Raw genomic sequence first — 13476 nt, 5'->3', positions numbered from 1 at the left:
GTTAGCCTCCTACCAGAAGCGCTCAGATGAAAAGCACACTGAATATGACACGAATGCGTTAAAGGTGATGCATTAATCATATCTATATGGAAATGTCCCTCTCCCTCAAACACATTCTGTAAAATGTTTCACCCAGGGCTTACAAAACTGCTCAATGCAATATTTACACAAACATGAGGAAAATTCTCAGCAACATTCCCAATGGAATTATACTTGTATTATTACGGTTACAGTCCAAGATCTTTTGCCAGAAAGCCTTGATCACAAGTGACAATGCTGAGACCTGTAGTTTGCTTAAAACTTCTAGTTACCCTGTAATCATTTCCCAAAGAGTTCTGTAACAGTTCTGATGCTGCCCTCCTATAATAACCACCTGTCATTAGACCTTTCTGATTGCCTAAAAACTTTTTTTCCAACTCTTAGCTTGTATCTTATCCTCTGTACTGTTAGACTACTTATGAAATTCTTGGGTTGTATGGATACTTTCTCCTCATTCTCCAAAGTGTTGAAGCTATTGGAGGTTCTTTGACTGAAGCATCTCCTGGATCTTTCCACTGATATGGAAGGCTTGACAGTAATCCAGTATTCTGGCCTGATTCTAAAGTTCCTGCTGACTGCAGTTCACAAAACTGCTCCTCTTGAACTACTGCCAAATCAGCTTGAAGTTTCTAGATTGGTAGCTGTTTTGCCAGTACAGGAGAGCAGTAGTAGTTATTGCTGCATCCTCATAAATGGCCACTATCATATGTCATGTAGGTTGTAATACTACAATGCTGACATTTCTCTCAGTGGTGGCCATTACTAACACTTCTGTGGTACTTTACACACTTGTGTTTTGATAGTAAGATAAAATGAAAATAATCCAGGAGTAAAGGCAATAACACACCAAATGGTAGAGGCAGTGATTCCTTGAGAGGCACACAAAAAAGAATGAAAACTCTGCTAGCTTTCAGATAAATCCTATTTCAAATAGACCGTGTGTGCATGCACCCCTCCCTTCCCCCCCCCCTCCCCCCCCCCCCCCCACACACACAATAAACTGCACATCTAAATTGTGTTGGCTGAAAACACAATGCTGGGACTGCAGTTTGGCAAGTAGACTGGGGCGTGTCTGCTGAAGTAGGTGAGGAGGGGGGAGAGGTGGAGGGAGGGTTTGGGAAGAGTTCTTTATGGCTTGGAAGGAGGCAGCAAGTGTTATGAGATAGAAATGTGAGAAGAAATGTGACAAGTGCATGGGATAGGAATGTGACACACAGGCACCAGAACCGGTGGGTTCATGCAGCACACAGTGATGATGATGTGAGGGAGTGTATAGGTAGGAGGTGACAGCACAGAGGAAGAGGAGACTGCCAGAAAGAAGGTGTGGGTAAAAATAGTAGGCCACAAGGCTACAAGGACTGTAGGAATAAGAAGGATGAGTGCAAGGATAACTCACATGTATACATAGTTCAGGAAAGCTGATGATGGAGGAAAGATCCAGATGGCATGGATTGTGAAGGAGCCACTGAAATCTAGCATTTTACATTCAACAGAAAGTTCTGCCACTGGATGGTCAATTCTGTTATTAGCCACATTTTAGACAGATGTTTAGTTGATGGTCATGCTGACATAAAATACTGTGCAGAAACTGCAGTAGAGCTGGTTTATGACATGGCTGCTTTCACAGGTGGCTCTTCCTCTGATGGGATGGAATTAGCCAATGACATGACTGGAGTAGCCTTGCATCTGACTCTTCCACAGGGATATGGCCCATATGGCATATGATTGGGAGTGAGTGTGGCATAGGATGGATCAGGATATTTTGCAGGTTGAGCGGGTAGTGGACTACCATTTTAGAATGATGAGAAGGATTGTGGGTAGGATATCCTCCACTTTCAAGCAGACTGATAGAGGGTTAAAGCCCTGGCAAAGGACATGATTCAGTGCTTCCTCGCAAAGGATATGATTCAGTGCTCCAGTCTGGAGGAATATGTGATGAGGAAGGTGCTACTTTGCAGCTGATTCTTGGGGAAAGTTGGAGGATTGGAAGTATGTGGAGATATGATAGGGGAAATTTATGGGCCAAGTCCGGGGGCTTGGGGAATACCTTAGTGAGACCTTCAGCATACTTTGCATGGGAATTTTCAGCATTGCAGATGCATTACCCATGGGTGACCAGACTATATGAGGTAATTTTTTTGTTGTGGACGGTATGACAGCTGTCAAATTCCAGGTACTGCAGATGGTTAATGGAACTTATTGAGACAGAGTTATGGATAGAGCCATTAGAGAGAGGGAGGTCACAGTCTACGAAGGTGACACACTGGGCTCAGAAGAACAGGTGAAGGGAATGGGAGAGACAGTATTCAGGCTGTGGAGGGATGAAAACAAGGTGTCTTGGACCCAGGTCCAAATCATAAAGACATCATCAAAAGGGGTTTTGGGAGGCTAAAAAGATTTTCAGTAGATAGACCGCAAACAAATAGGCATAGGAGGGAGTCAAACAGGTTCTCAAAGCTGCGTTGCAGGTTTGTTTCTATATCTTCCCGTCAAAGCAGTGGGTGTTTATGTATTATTAATTAAACAAGTCAACAATGAGGTAGGGGTTAGGAGTCAGTATTATAATGGAAGAGGTAGTGTTCGATAACAGCATGGCCATGAGCATGGGGGCTGTTGGAGTAGAGAGAGGTGATGAGTAGGGGTCCATATGGTAGTGGGGTTGGGAATCGTTAAGAGTCGGTCTGACTAAGGCCTTCCCAGACAGGCACTATCCCACAAACTCAGCTAGCAAACAGATTTCCTGTACCATATTCTCACACCACCCCCAAGAACTAGCTGCCAAGGAGCACCCTCCTCATCCCTCAGTATCATCCTGGAATGAAGCAAATTAAAATGTTTTTCACCAGGGCTTCAACTATCTCTTCATTATGCCCAGAAATGAGGGACATCCTACCAACAATCCTTGCCACCTGTCCTATTCCAACACCCAACCAAGTTACACAATATACTGGCCCATCCCTATGTTGCACCCACTACCAACACCTAGCCAAGTGGGTCATACGCCTGCAAAACACCCAGGTGCAAGAACTGTCCAACTCATCTACCCAGTGCAACTTATGCCACTCCATCACTGTCTTATCCAATCCCACCAAAGGCAAAGTTGTCTGTGAAAACAGCCATGCCACACATCAGCTCTGATGAAATTTGTGCAAGGCATTTTATGTACGCATGACCGCCATAAATTGTCCACACAAATGATAGGCCACTGCCAAACTGTAACGATGATCAGAGTTAACCAACCAGTGGCAGAATGTACTGATGAGCACACAAAATTCTCCTGGCATCAATTTTTATGTACCTCCTGTACTCACACCCTCCCTCCACCAGTGTTCCCTTCCTTTGATCTATCGACCCCTACTAAACTGCTTCATTATGATATCGTTATCATGCGCTGCACAAGCTCACTTGTCCATCACATTCCTAGACTGTGCATCTGCTGCCTCTCCCTCCTAGAGTCCTGTTTTGCACATCTGCTACTTCCATCTGAGTGTGGATGCACACATGCATCTGTATACCACAGCATCTACAAGTGATCTATGATTCAATTCAATTACCAATGAAATGTGAGTAAATTCCTCATATCTGATTCAAGTTACAACATGACTAGTATGGAACTCTAACTACCCCTGAAATCTGGCCTATAAACAGGTATTTCATACTATATCCTTCCACACTCTTGTGATACCAAAAACATCCCTAATAGCTAAATATTTTAACAGTAAACATCATCAGTAAAGGTACATCAATATAAAATAAGAAATTATTGGAAACTAAGAACAAATGAACAATGGTGGAATCATCATGAGAAAAGTGTAATATGAATGAGAGTCTCCCAATTCAATGAGCCAAATAACTAACATTAATGTCTTTAAGAACACAGTCAAAGAAATATTGGAGAAAAATCCATTTTGTTCCATAAATTGATTTTCTGATTAATGGAAGGACAATGCAAAAAGTATGGTGCAAGCACAAGCAAGAAAACAGAAGTAACTTTATACAGTTTTGATAAACAGTATTAATGTATGTAATTTTAAACATAAGAGAATTAATCAAACTGCAAAGAAAATTAACATAATGGAGATTTAAGCATTGTATCCTTGCTTACCAAAAATAATTATGCCTTAAAGAGGATCCACCTTCTTGCAAGGATATACGATAAAACAAAACAAAAAGTTGTGTTCTTGTAAGAAGATGGACTCTAACTAATTATAATTGAAAAGAAGAACTCAACATACCGTAAAAAAGTCATTTATTTATTATTCTCTAATCTCTTCCATATGTACACTATGCTGTAGAGTGCACATACTGTGCAATCAAAATGACAAGGCCTATATGCAGTGATACAATCTGTGTCACTATAATCAAATCAAATCTTCTTCTTCTGTGGCACTTAAGTCCAGGGTGAACCTTGGACTTCCCAACGAGCTTCCGCCATCCATCCTGGTCACATGCTACCCTCCTCCAGTTTCTGCATCTGAGCTTCCATAGGTCTTCTTCCACTCCATCCAGCCATCTGCTAGCCTCCTCCAGTTTCTGCATCCGAGCTTCCGTAGGTTTTCTTCCACTCCATCCAGCCATCTTGCTCAAGGTCAACCTTGTCCTCTTTATCCTCCTGGATTACCAAAGAGAATCTTCTTTATCACCTCAGACTCCTCCATTCCTGCCACATGACCTGCCCATCTTATCCTTCCTGATCGTATGATTTTTGTTACAGGAGCATCGGCATATATAGTGCACAATTCTGCATTGTACCTTTTCCTCCGTTGTTCTCTGTCATTCACAGGGACAATTATTCTTTTCAAAACTTTCCTCTTAAGTCCGTTGAGCAGCCTTGCATTGCTTTCTGTCAAGGGCCATGTTTCCGAAGCAAAGTGAGAACTGGTCGAATAACAGTTTTATAAATAGTGAAATTTTTTGGCTGGCTGAGGAGTCTTGATTGGAATAAATTACTCAAGGTGAAATATGCATTATTTGCTGATATCAGCAATGCATGTTAATGCATCTCCTTGATGTAGCACGTTTTTTATTTCCAGGGGTCTGAGTAATTTCCTCGAAATTGAAAGCAGCTTCTATGTCAGATATCATCATTTTAACCATTCTCAGGAGCTTTCCATTTATCACCATCTCCTGTAAGGCATGAAACAACTGGTTTCTATTGCTTTATGTACCTGTGGGAGTAGTTGATCAAAAATAATATTGGGTAACGCCTTGTGCCCCAGATTCGGGAGGGTGATTCCACGGTGGATTTTACACTCCATTCGGTTGGCCTCTTTATGTATGGGACATAATATTCCTTCATTCCATACATCTGCTCTCCTTTCCTGTTCCAATATCAGAGTGATAAGTTAAATAGAGACTGCTTTAATGTTGCTCCTCCACGTTTTAGCAATTCTGTAGGAATGCTATCAGTGCCAGGAGCCTTGTTATTATTCAAATTAGTTAAAGCTTTTTTAACGTCCTCTAACCCTAGGCCATCCAATGGCTGTTCATCACCCAATACTTGCTCACAATCATTAGAGATATTGTCTGCTTGCACTGTCTCTCGATTCAGCATGTCATTCAATTATCTTCACCATCTTTCCAGAGTCTGTTTACTCTCATTTATTATGTTTCAGCAGCTTATTATGCATCAGCAGCAATTGGCATCCTTTCATTACTTTATACCACTTCTTACTGCAACAGCCAAATTATATCTTTTACCATGGCTTTGACTATATTCCATCAAATAAAGAAATGTAGGATGTCCTCTTTAAAAGCCTTCCTAGTTCTTCTAAAGTGGAGTTCTGTGGGTCACCCAGTCTCAGAAATATGGTCTTGCCTTTGTGAAAGATTGCTTCCAAACCCCTTGCCACCTACATGAAAAGTCCATGTGCAAGATAAGTTGCACGCATCACGAAGTACATCCCACTCTACTCCTGTTCTACTCCAAGCTTATCAACCCAAAGGAAGAGAATGCTGATGAGAACAATATGGTTGAATTCCCTGGGAACTTCACAATCTGTTGTAACTGAATCCCACCCCTCTTGCACCAACTCTTCTTAACTGAACATCTCACCAACACTTAATCTCGGCCTCAATGTCTGAAGGCCCTGTTCTACACCTACATCAAGCCCATGACACATATGTCTTCTCTTCCTCCACCTCATTAATTTCTTAATTCATCTACTTCAAACTGTTGCTCCACCTTATCTTACCTATAATCAGAAGTTTGAGTTATAGGTTTATGGACCCTTATCCACAATGGTTTTAATTCTTCCTGCTACTCCCTACCTCCAAAACTTTCTTCCACTGTATCCGTTATATATTCCAAGGATTTCACTTGTGACACATTCGCCTTCTCTTCTGCTGTTATATCCCACTCTTGAAAATTCTTTCCTTTTTCCTCTTCAATGTGCTCTAAATTAATGCCATGCAAGACCAACTACTCAATCCATCAGACCACAGAGCTTGGACAATGTAGCACCATCCCACTCTGTCTCTGTCTCTGTGTTTTGATACTGTCAATTATATGAGAATATCCACTATTGGCCATTGAAATTGCTACACCATGAAGATGACATGCTACAGATGCGAAATTAACTGACAGGAAGAAGATGCTGTGATATGCAAATGATTAGATTTTCAGAGCATTCACACAAGGTTGGCGCCGTTGGCGACACCTACAACGTGGTGACATACACAAACAGCAGCTGACCAGCATTGCCTGGTGAAATACTGTGAAGCCTCAAGTAAGGAGGAGAAATGTATACCATCACGTTTCCGACTTTGATAAAGGTCGGATTGTAGCCTATCGCGATTGCGGTTTATCATATCGTGACATTGTTGCTCGCGTTGGTCAAGATTCAATGACTGTTAGCAGAATACGGAATCGATGGGTTCAGGAGGGTAATACGGAACACCGTGCTGGATCCTAATGGCCTCATATTACTAGCAGTCGAGATGACAGGCATCTTATCCGCATGGCTGTAACGGATCATGCAGCCACATCTCGACCCCTGAGTCAACAGATGGGTATGTTTGCAAGATAACTACCATCTGCATGAACAGTCCGACGACGTTTGCAGCAGCATGGACTATCAGCTCGGAGACCATGGCTGTGATTACCCTTGACGCCATATCACAAACAGGAGCGCCTGTGATGGTGTACTCAACAACGAACCTGGGTGCATGAATGTCAAAACGTCATTTTTTCAAATGAATCCAGGTTCTGTTTACAGCATCATGATGGTCACATCCGTGTTTGGCGACATCGTGGTGAACGCACATTGGAAGCGTGTATTCGTCATCGCCATACTGGCGTATCACCCGGCATGATGGTAGGGTGTGCCATTGATTACACGTCTCGGTCACCTCTTGTTCACATTGATGGCACTTTGAACAGTGTACGTTACATTTCAGATGTGTTACCACCCATGGCTCTACCCTTCATTTGATCCCTGCAAAACCCTACATTTCAGCAGGATAATGCACGACTGCATATTGCAGGTCCTGTACGGGCCTTTCTGGATACAGAAAATTTTCGACTGCTGCCCTGGCCAGCACAGTCTCCAGATCTCTCACCAATTTAAAATGTCTGGTCAATGGTGGCCGAGCAACTGGCTCGTCACAATACGCCAGTCAGTACTCTTTATGAACTGTGGTATCGTGTTGAAGCTGCATGGGCAGCTGTACCTTCATAGTTGGCCGGGATGGCCGGCAGTTCTAGGCGCTACAGTCTGGAACCACACGACTGCTACGGTCGCAGGTTCGAATCCTGCCTCGGGCATGGGTGTCTGTGGTGTCCTTAGATTAGTTAGGTTTAAGTAGTTCTAAGTTCTATGGGACTGATGACCTCAGAATTTAAGCCCCATAGTCCTCAGAGCCATTTTTTTTTTGTACCTGTACACACTATCCAAGCTCTGTTTGACTCAATGCCCAGGCATATCAAGGCCTTTATTATGGCCAGAGGTGGTTGTTCTGGGTACTGATTTCTCAGGATCTATGCACCCAAATTGTGTGAAAATGTAATCATATGTCAGTTCTAGTATATTTGTCCAACGAATATCCGTTTATCATCTGCATTTCTTCTTGGTATAGCAATTTTAATGGACAGTAGTGTACCTAAATCAACCATAAGTTGAATTAACAATTAAGTAGCCATACATACCTCCATCTTTTGAAACAGCTGCAGCCAAAAGAAAGTGGCTAATGATTCCTCTTCTTCGCCCATCACCATAGTAACCACCAATAATTATGGCATCCACTTGATCCATTAAACCTCGTGTATACTGTAAAGCAACAATGTCCCTTGGTTCATATATAAAAGTAATTTCTTTTTGTAACATTATTGAACAGTATGTTAACAATGTGATTAGGACAGATCACCATGGGTGTACAGATAAAACTTTGAGAAGCAGCCAGGCCCCTGAAAATATAGGGAAAATTGCTGCTCAATCTAGAATTTCTGTTCCTCTTCAGATCATGTGGGTGAGAACACAAGACACACGTGCAACTCCCTCCCCCTCCCCCCCCCCCCTCCATCAACCTCCCTCCCTCCTTAGAACACAGGCACAGACCATGTCAGAGAAGGGAGGAGGAGGAGGAGGAGGAGAAGAAGAAGACTGGTGGTATGTATGGGCACAAACAGTGAGGTCATCAGTGCCCTCACTAAACAAATTGGAGACAAATATAGCAATACTGTTTAAAAATTATGTCCCAAAAGGTAAAATATGAAATATAAATCTCACCTAACCCACTCCACTCTCATTAACTCATACACACATTTTTACACAGACCAACAAAATACATAAAATACATTGGTCCCAGTCCACCACTAGCAATGGAAGCTCAAAATCTGACAATGCCAGCCACTCGTGCTGGTAAAGCATAAGAAAAATCATCAGATGAACATCAGCTGAAGAATACAACACACATGCCAATAGGCAGATTTCAACAAGTTGCCATGAAAGCCTTAAAAGTTTTATAGTTTCCATTCCATTTCATTGCAGGGGGGCAAGGAGGGGTTGTCCAAATCTGAGATGTTCAGATGTGGAGCAGGCTCTGCTGGAAGTGACTGAGCACACTGTGTGTGCCCTGCTACAAATAACTGTCATTTGACAAAAATGGTGCCTGCCACTTGGGTTCACAGGTCACCCTCTATTTCCACATGTGCTGACAGCATCAGTGAAGACACCCATTCTCACTCAAGGGGTGGAAGCAGGGCTAATATTTTGCAGCAGCATCTTGTGGTCCTCCAGTTTGGTGTCAGGTGGAGGGCTTTAACCAGAGGCAAAGACAATTCTATCACAATACTGGATGTAGATTTCCCACCTTCCACTATTAGATGAGGAATTGCAGGAACTCCCAAGGAAACTCCCAGACATCCCATCTCAGGAGAGCTGAGTTCTACAAATCTGTACCAACTCAACACAGGTAGAGCTCCCCCTGGTACAAGACATTTAGCACAATCCAAGAGGAGCATTTAGCTTACCAAGTTCCAAGGACAAGGTGAGCATTATCCCCTGAGAAGAACAAAGAGAGAGAGACAAAACAAACAGTTCAGCAATAGTTACTTCTTTCCTAGACACCTGTCCCCCACTCAATAAGTTGTAACTACATTAAGGGGTGCTCTGTGTTTAAATCACTATTTGATTTCAATTTTGTGTTTTATTAACATATTAAGAATATGTTGAAGATACAACTAAACAAATACATACCTCAGGCTTTATTTTGAACCATCCAGCTTTCCTCGAATTTGGCTTGTACACTGACTCTGGATCTTTAAGGATTATTCCCTCTAATTTATTGTCAATGGCTTCATTTAAATGTTCTATCACTTCATCCTTGGTCTTAACTATATTTCTTTCTGTTTGTAACACAACACCTTCACAAGGAGTAATGAGACTGTTGAGATATTTGATACGCTCACGCAATGGCTTATTAGTCAAAACTTCACCATTATAAAAAAGTATGTCGAACACACAATAGCATGGTTGTAAATGACTTGACTTGACATCAATGTTGTCACCTAGGGAGGAAAATACATATTAAATTAAATGTAGAATGGTGAGATATTTGCAAAGATTAGCAATGGAGAAACAATTTCAACTAGTTATTATTTTCTTTTATATTATTAATTTAAACTCATTTTATGCAAGTCTCTTGTGTTCAATGGCTCATGGTACAAAGTAGTTAATAGTAACAGCTGTGTACAAAATGTACTAATGAAACACTTTCAGGTGAAACAGCTGATGATTGGTTGGACAAGCCCTGGTCCCACCTGCCAGGGCAGCCACATTATAGCTTATATATACATATAAAACATGTAATAGGTTAATGTATCATGAAAGTGATGTGAATGTTGATGGTGAATATCTACAAAGACCAGATACAGTGTTTGTACTCATTTTTCTTGATAAAAACAGAAAAAAATTATTTTCTTCAGTCTATAGTCACAATTATCTTGCCTAATGAAATAATGATTCTGAGCATAGACTAAAGCAAATAATTTTTTATGAGTGTGTTGGTCACTGACAGTATGTTGGAATATGTGACACTAACAACCCTTACACACAACACCACACAGGAATCAACACTGTTTTCACAATGGCTACTTTATTGCTATGGCACATAAAACTTTTAAACAGTTAAGATTGGCAACAAGTGTAAAGATTCTATAGCAGCCCAAAGTCAGCTGACTTTCACTGATCAGAATAAAGGTCGTATCAAAGTGTGGGACTACTATCAGTGACATGTAGCGGTGACTCTCTTAACATATGAAATAACTACATTCATTTTGTAGCATCTTGAGAAATAATGCAGTATTATTAAAAGTGCTACATAGTCTATATCAACACTTTTGGTTACTGTGGATAACAAGTTCAACAGACAGCAATTGTTCATGTATTTGCATTTGCACCCTAAGTCACTGAATACGGGTACTCCAACTGAAATCAATTTCACCAATGAAAATATGAATAGAAAGACAAGTGGTGGTTTTTTTTTCCAACACCAGTTGTAGAGACAGCAAAACAGCTGCATAAATGTAGCAAGTAAAAAATAATTCTTAAGTAAAGACAAAATTATTGTAAATAACTGACTAACTATATTAATTATTATTTGAACAGGTTACTGTCAGCATACAATTTCTTGGTGGTGACTAATCTTCAATAATAATATTCATTTTCAAACCATTGTCTGTATTTCAAGTGTCTGTTAGGACATAATTCTACTAATACACTTGCAAGACAGCTGCATAAAACGCATAACAAATGTGGTACCATAATACAGAGGTGGCAGAAATGGCACAGTCAAGAGAATACCTTACACTCTTGAATGTAACACTTCTGAATTAGTGACATACCACATTTGTCATGTGGATCTGTTTCATGCAGATATCTTGCATGTGTATCAGTGGAATTATGCTCTAACAAAACTTGAAATCTCGGCAATAGTTTGAGAATGAACCTTAATGTTCGAAAAAAATCACCAACAAGATATTGTACGCAACTCTGACAGATACCTGAACAAATAATAAACAAATTTGAATTGCTTGGTATTTTACTAACAAAATGATTGAATTATGTAACTATATTAACTTTATTTGTAATGTGTCATATATTAATGGATTATTTATGCTTCTATGTTGTTAAACATCCTTCTGCTATTTGAAGAAATTTTCTCACCAATTTTACTACTTCTCCTCTACTCTATGGCCGTTGGTGGGCCTTAGCTTGCTCCAGGACATTGTTCCATTCATCCCTTTCCAGCACCTTGTGTCCCATCCTCTGCCACCAACAATTTTTTAAACGACTTGTATATCATCTAAGTATCAAAGTTTTGGTCTTCTCCTGTTTGTTTGTCCCACTGGGTTTTACAGCAGTGCTATTTTTTTGGTTCTCATAATCCATGTAAAAAACATGGCCGACACACTTCAGATGGTTTATTTTAATGAACTTTATGATTTCAAGATCTTTATATAATATGTAAAGTTCAAAATTATATTGTCTATGCCATGCTCTGCATTCATTAGTTGCACCGTAGATTTTGCATTAACACGTTTAATTCAAAACATCCTGTTAGCTCTTAACACTGGGTGCCAATGTCCAGATTTCTGAGCCATCTGTTAATACCAGAAGTGTTGAAGTCTTATACAACTGATACTTTGTGCTTCTGAACAGATTTCCAGACGTAAGTTGTGGAGCCAGCCCAAAATAGCATTTACTAGCTAGGTGGATGCACCGCTTTATTTCCATACTAATATCTTTCTGTGCCATTATCAGTGGTCCCAGACAGGCAAATTCACACACAGATTCTATTTGTGCCTGGTCAATTCCTAACACTGCATTTAGTTCTGGTCGTATTAGTCACAAGTATCTGGTTTTATTGATATTTACTTCCAGTCCTACTTTTATTGCTGCTGTCATCAGCGACTTACACATTTCTTTAGTAGCTATTTCTGTTCTTGCAATAATATCCACGTCATCTGCATAGGCTACAAGCTACACTATTCTATGAGGAGATTTTCACTCTGCAGTGGAGTGTGCGCTGATATGAAACTTCCTGGCAGATTAAAACTGTGTGCCCGACCGAGACTCGAACTCAGGACCTTTGCCTTTCGCGGGCAAGTGCTCTACCAACTGAGCTACCGAAGCACGACTCACGCCCGGTACTCACAGCTTTACTTCTGCCAGTACCTCGTCTCCCGAGTTCGAGTCTCGGTCGGGCACACAGTTTTAATCTGCCAGGAAGTTTCATATCAGCGCACACTCCGCTGCAGAGTGAAAATCTCATTCTGGAAACATCCCCCAGGCTGTGGCTAAGCTATGTCCCCGCAGTATCCTTTCTTTCAGGAGTGCTAGTTCTGCAAGGTTCGCAGGAGAGCTTCTGTAAAGTTTGGAAGGTAGGAGACGAGGTACTGACAGAAGTAAAGCTGTGAGTACCGGGCGTGAGTCATGCTTCGGTAGCTCAGTTGGTAGAGCACTTGCCCGCGAAAGGCAACGGTCCCGAGTTCGAGTCTCGGTCGGGCACACAGTTTTAATCTGCCAGGAAGTACACTATTCTATTTTATATTGTACCTCATATGTTGATTTGAGCTGACCTTGTCATCCATTTACCAATGTTAACAATGTTATGCAGCAACTTACATGTTTTGTAGCAGGCATGATGACATCTTTCATGTCTTGTCTTCTTACTCACAATCATACATGACTGTTGAGCCATTTTCAGATACCATGCATTCTCAAAAATGCAGCTTTACTAAATGTTACTACCAAAACCCAAGAACTAACAGCACACTAAGTGCATTATGACTGGCCAAGCAATGAGAAGCCAACAGACAATGATTCAGACAAGCAACACACTAAAAATGACCAACACTATTTGAACATATTTGTTATGTACACACAATTGCAATCCAAAACATTAGTGCTCTCTCTGAATTCAATAAATTTTCAGTTG

At 41.0% G+C, this 13476-nt stretch overlaps 1 protein-coding gene across 8 annotated transcripts in view; it reads right to left on the bottom strand.

Moving 5' to 3' along the window:
* The window catches only part of LOC126284945 (DNA ligase 4-like), a 616842-nt gene that overhangs the window by 95728 nt on the left and 507638 nt on the right, over window positions 1-13476 (bottom strand). For all 8 annotated transcript variants that reach the window (XM_049984217.1, XM_049984218.1, XM_049984213.1 and 5 more), the window contains exons 8-9: window positions 9735-10045; window positions 8186-8306 (exon numbers count right to left, since the gene is read on the bottom strand). In XM_049984217.1, coding sequence (XP_049840174.1) covers window positions 8186-8306; window positions 9735-10045 — 432 coding nt within the window. The remainder of the gene's footprint in view (window positions 1-8185; window positions 8307-9734; window positions 10046-13476) is intronic.

Source organism: Schistocerca gregaria, chromosome 8, assembly GCF_023897955.1.
Source record: "Schistocerca gregaria isolate iqSchGreg1 chromosome 8, iqSchGreg1.2, whole genome shotgun sequence".
Taxonomy (NCBI): Eukaryota; Metazoa; Arthropoda; class Insecta; order Orthoptera; family Acrididae; genus Schistocerca; species Schistocerca gregaria.
This window is presented reverse-complemented; position numbering and strand designations above follow the sequence as displayed.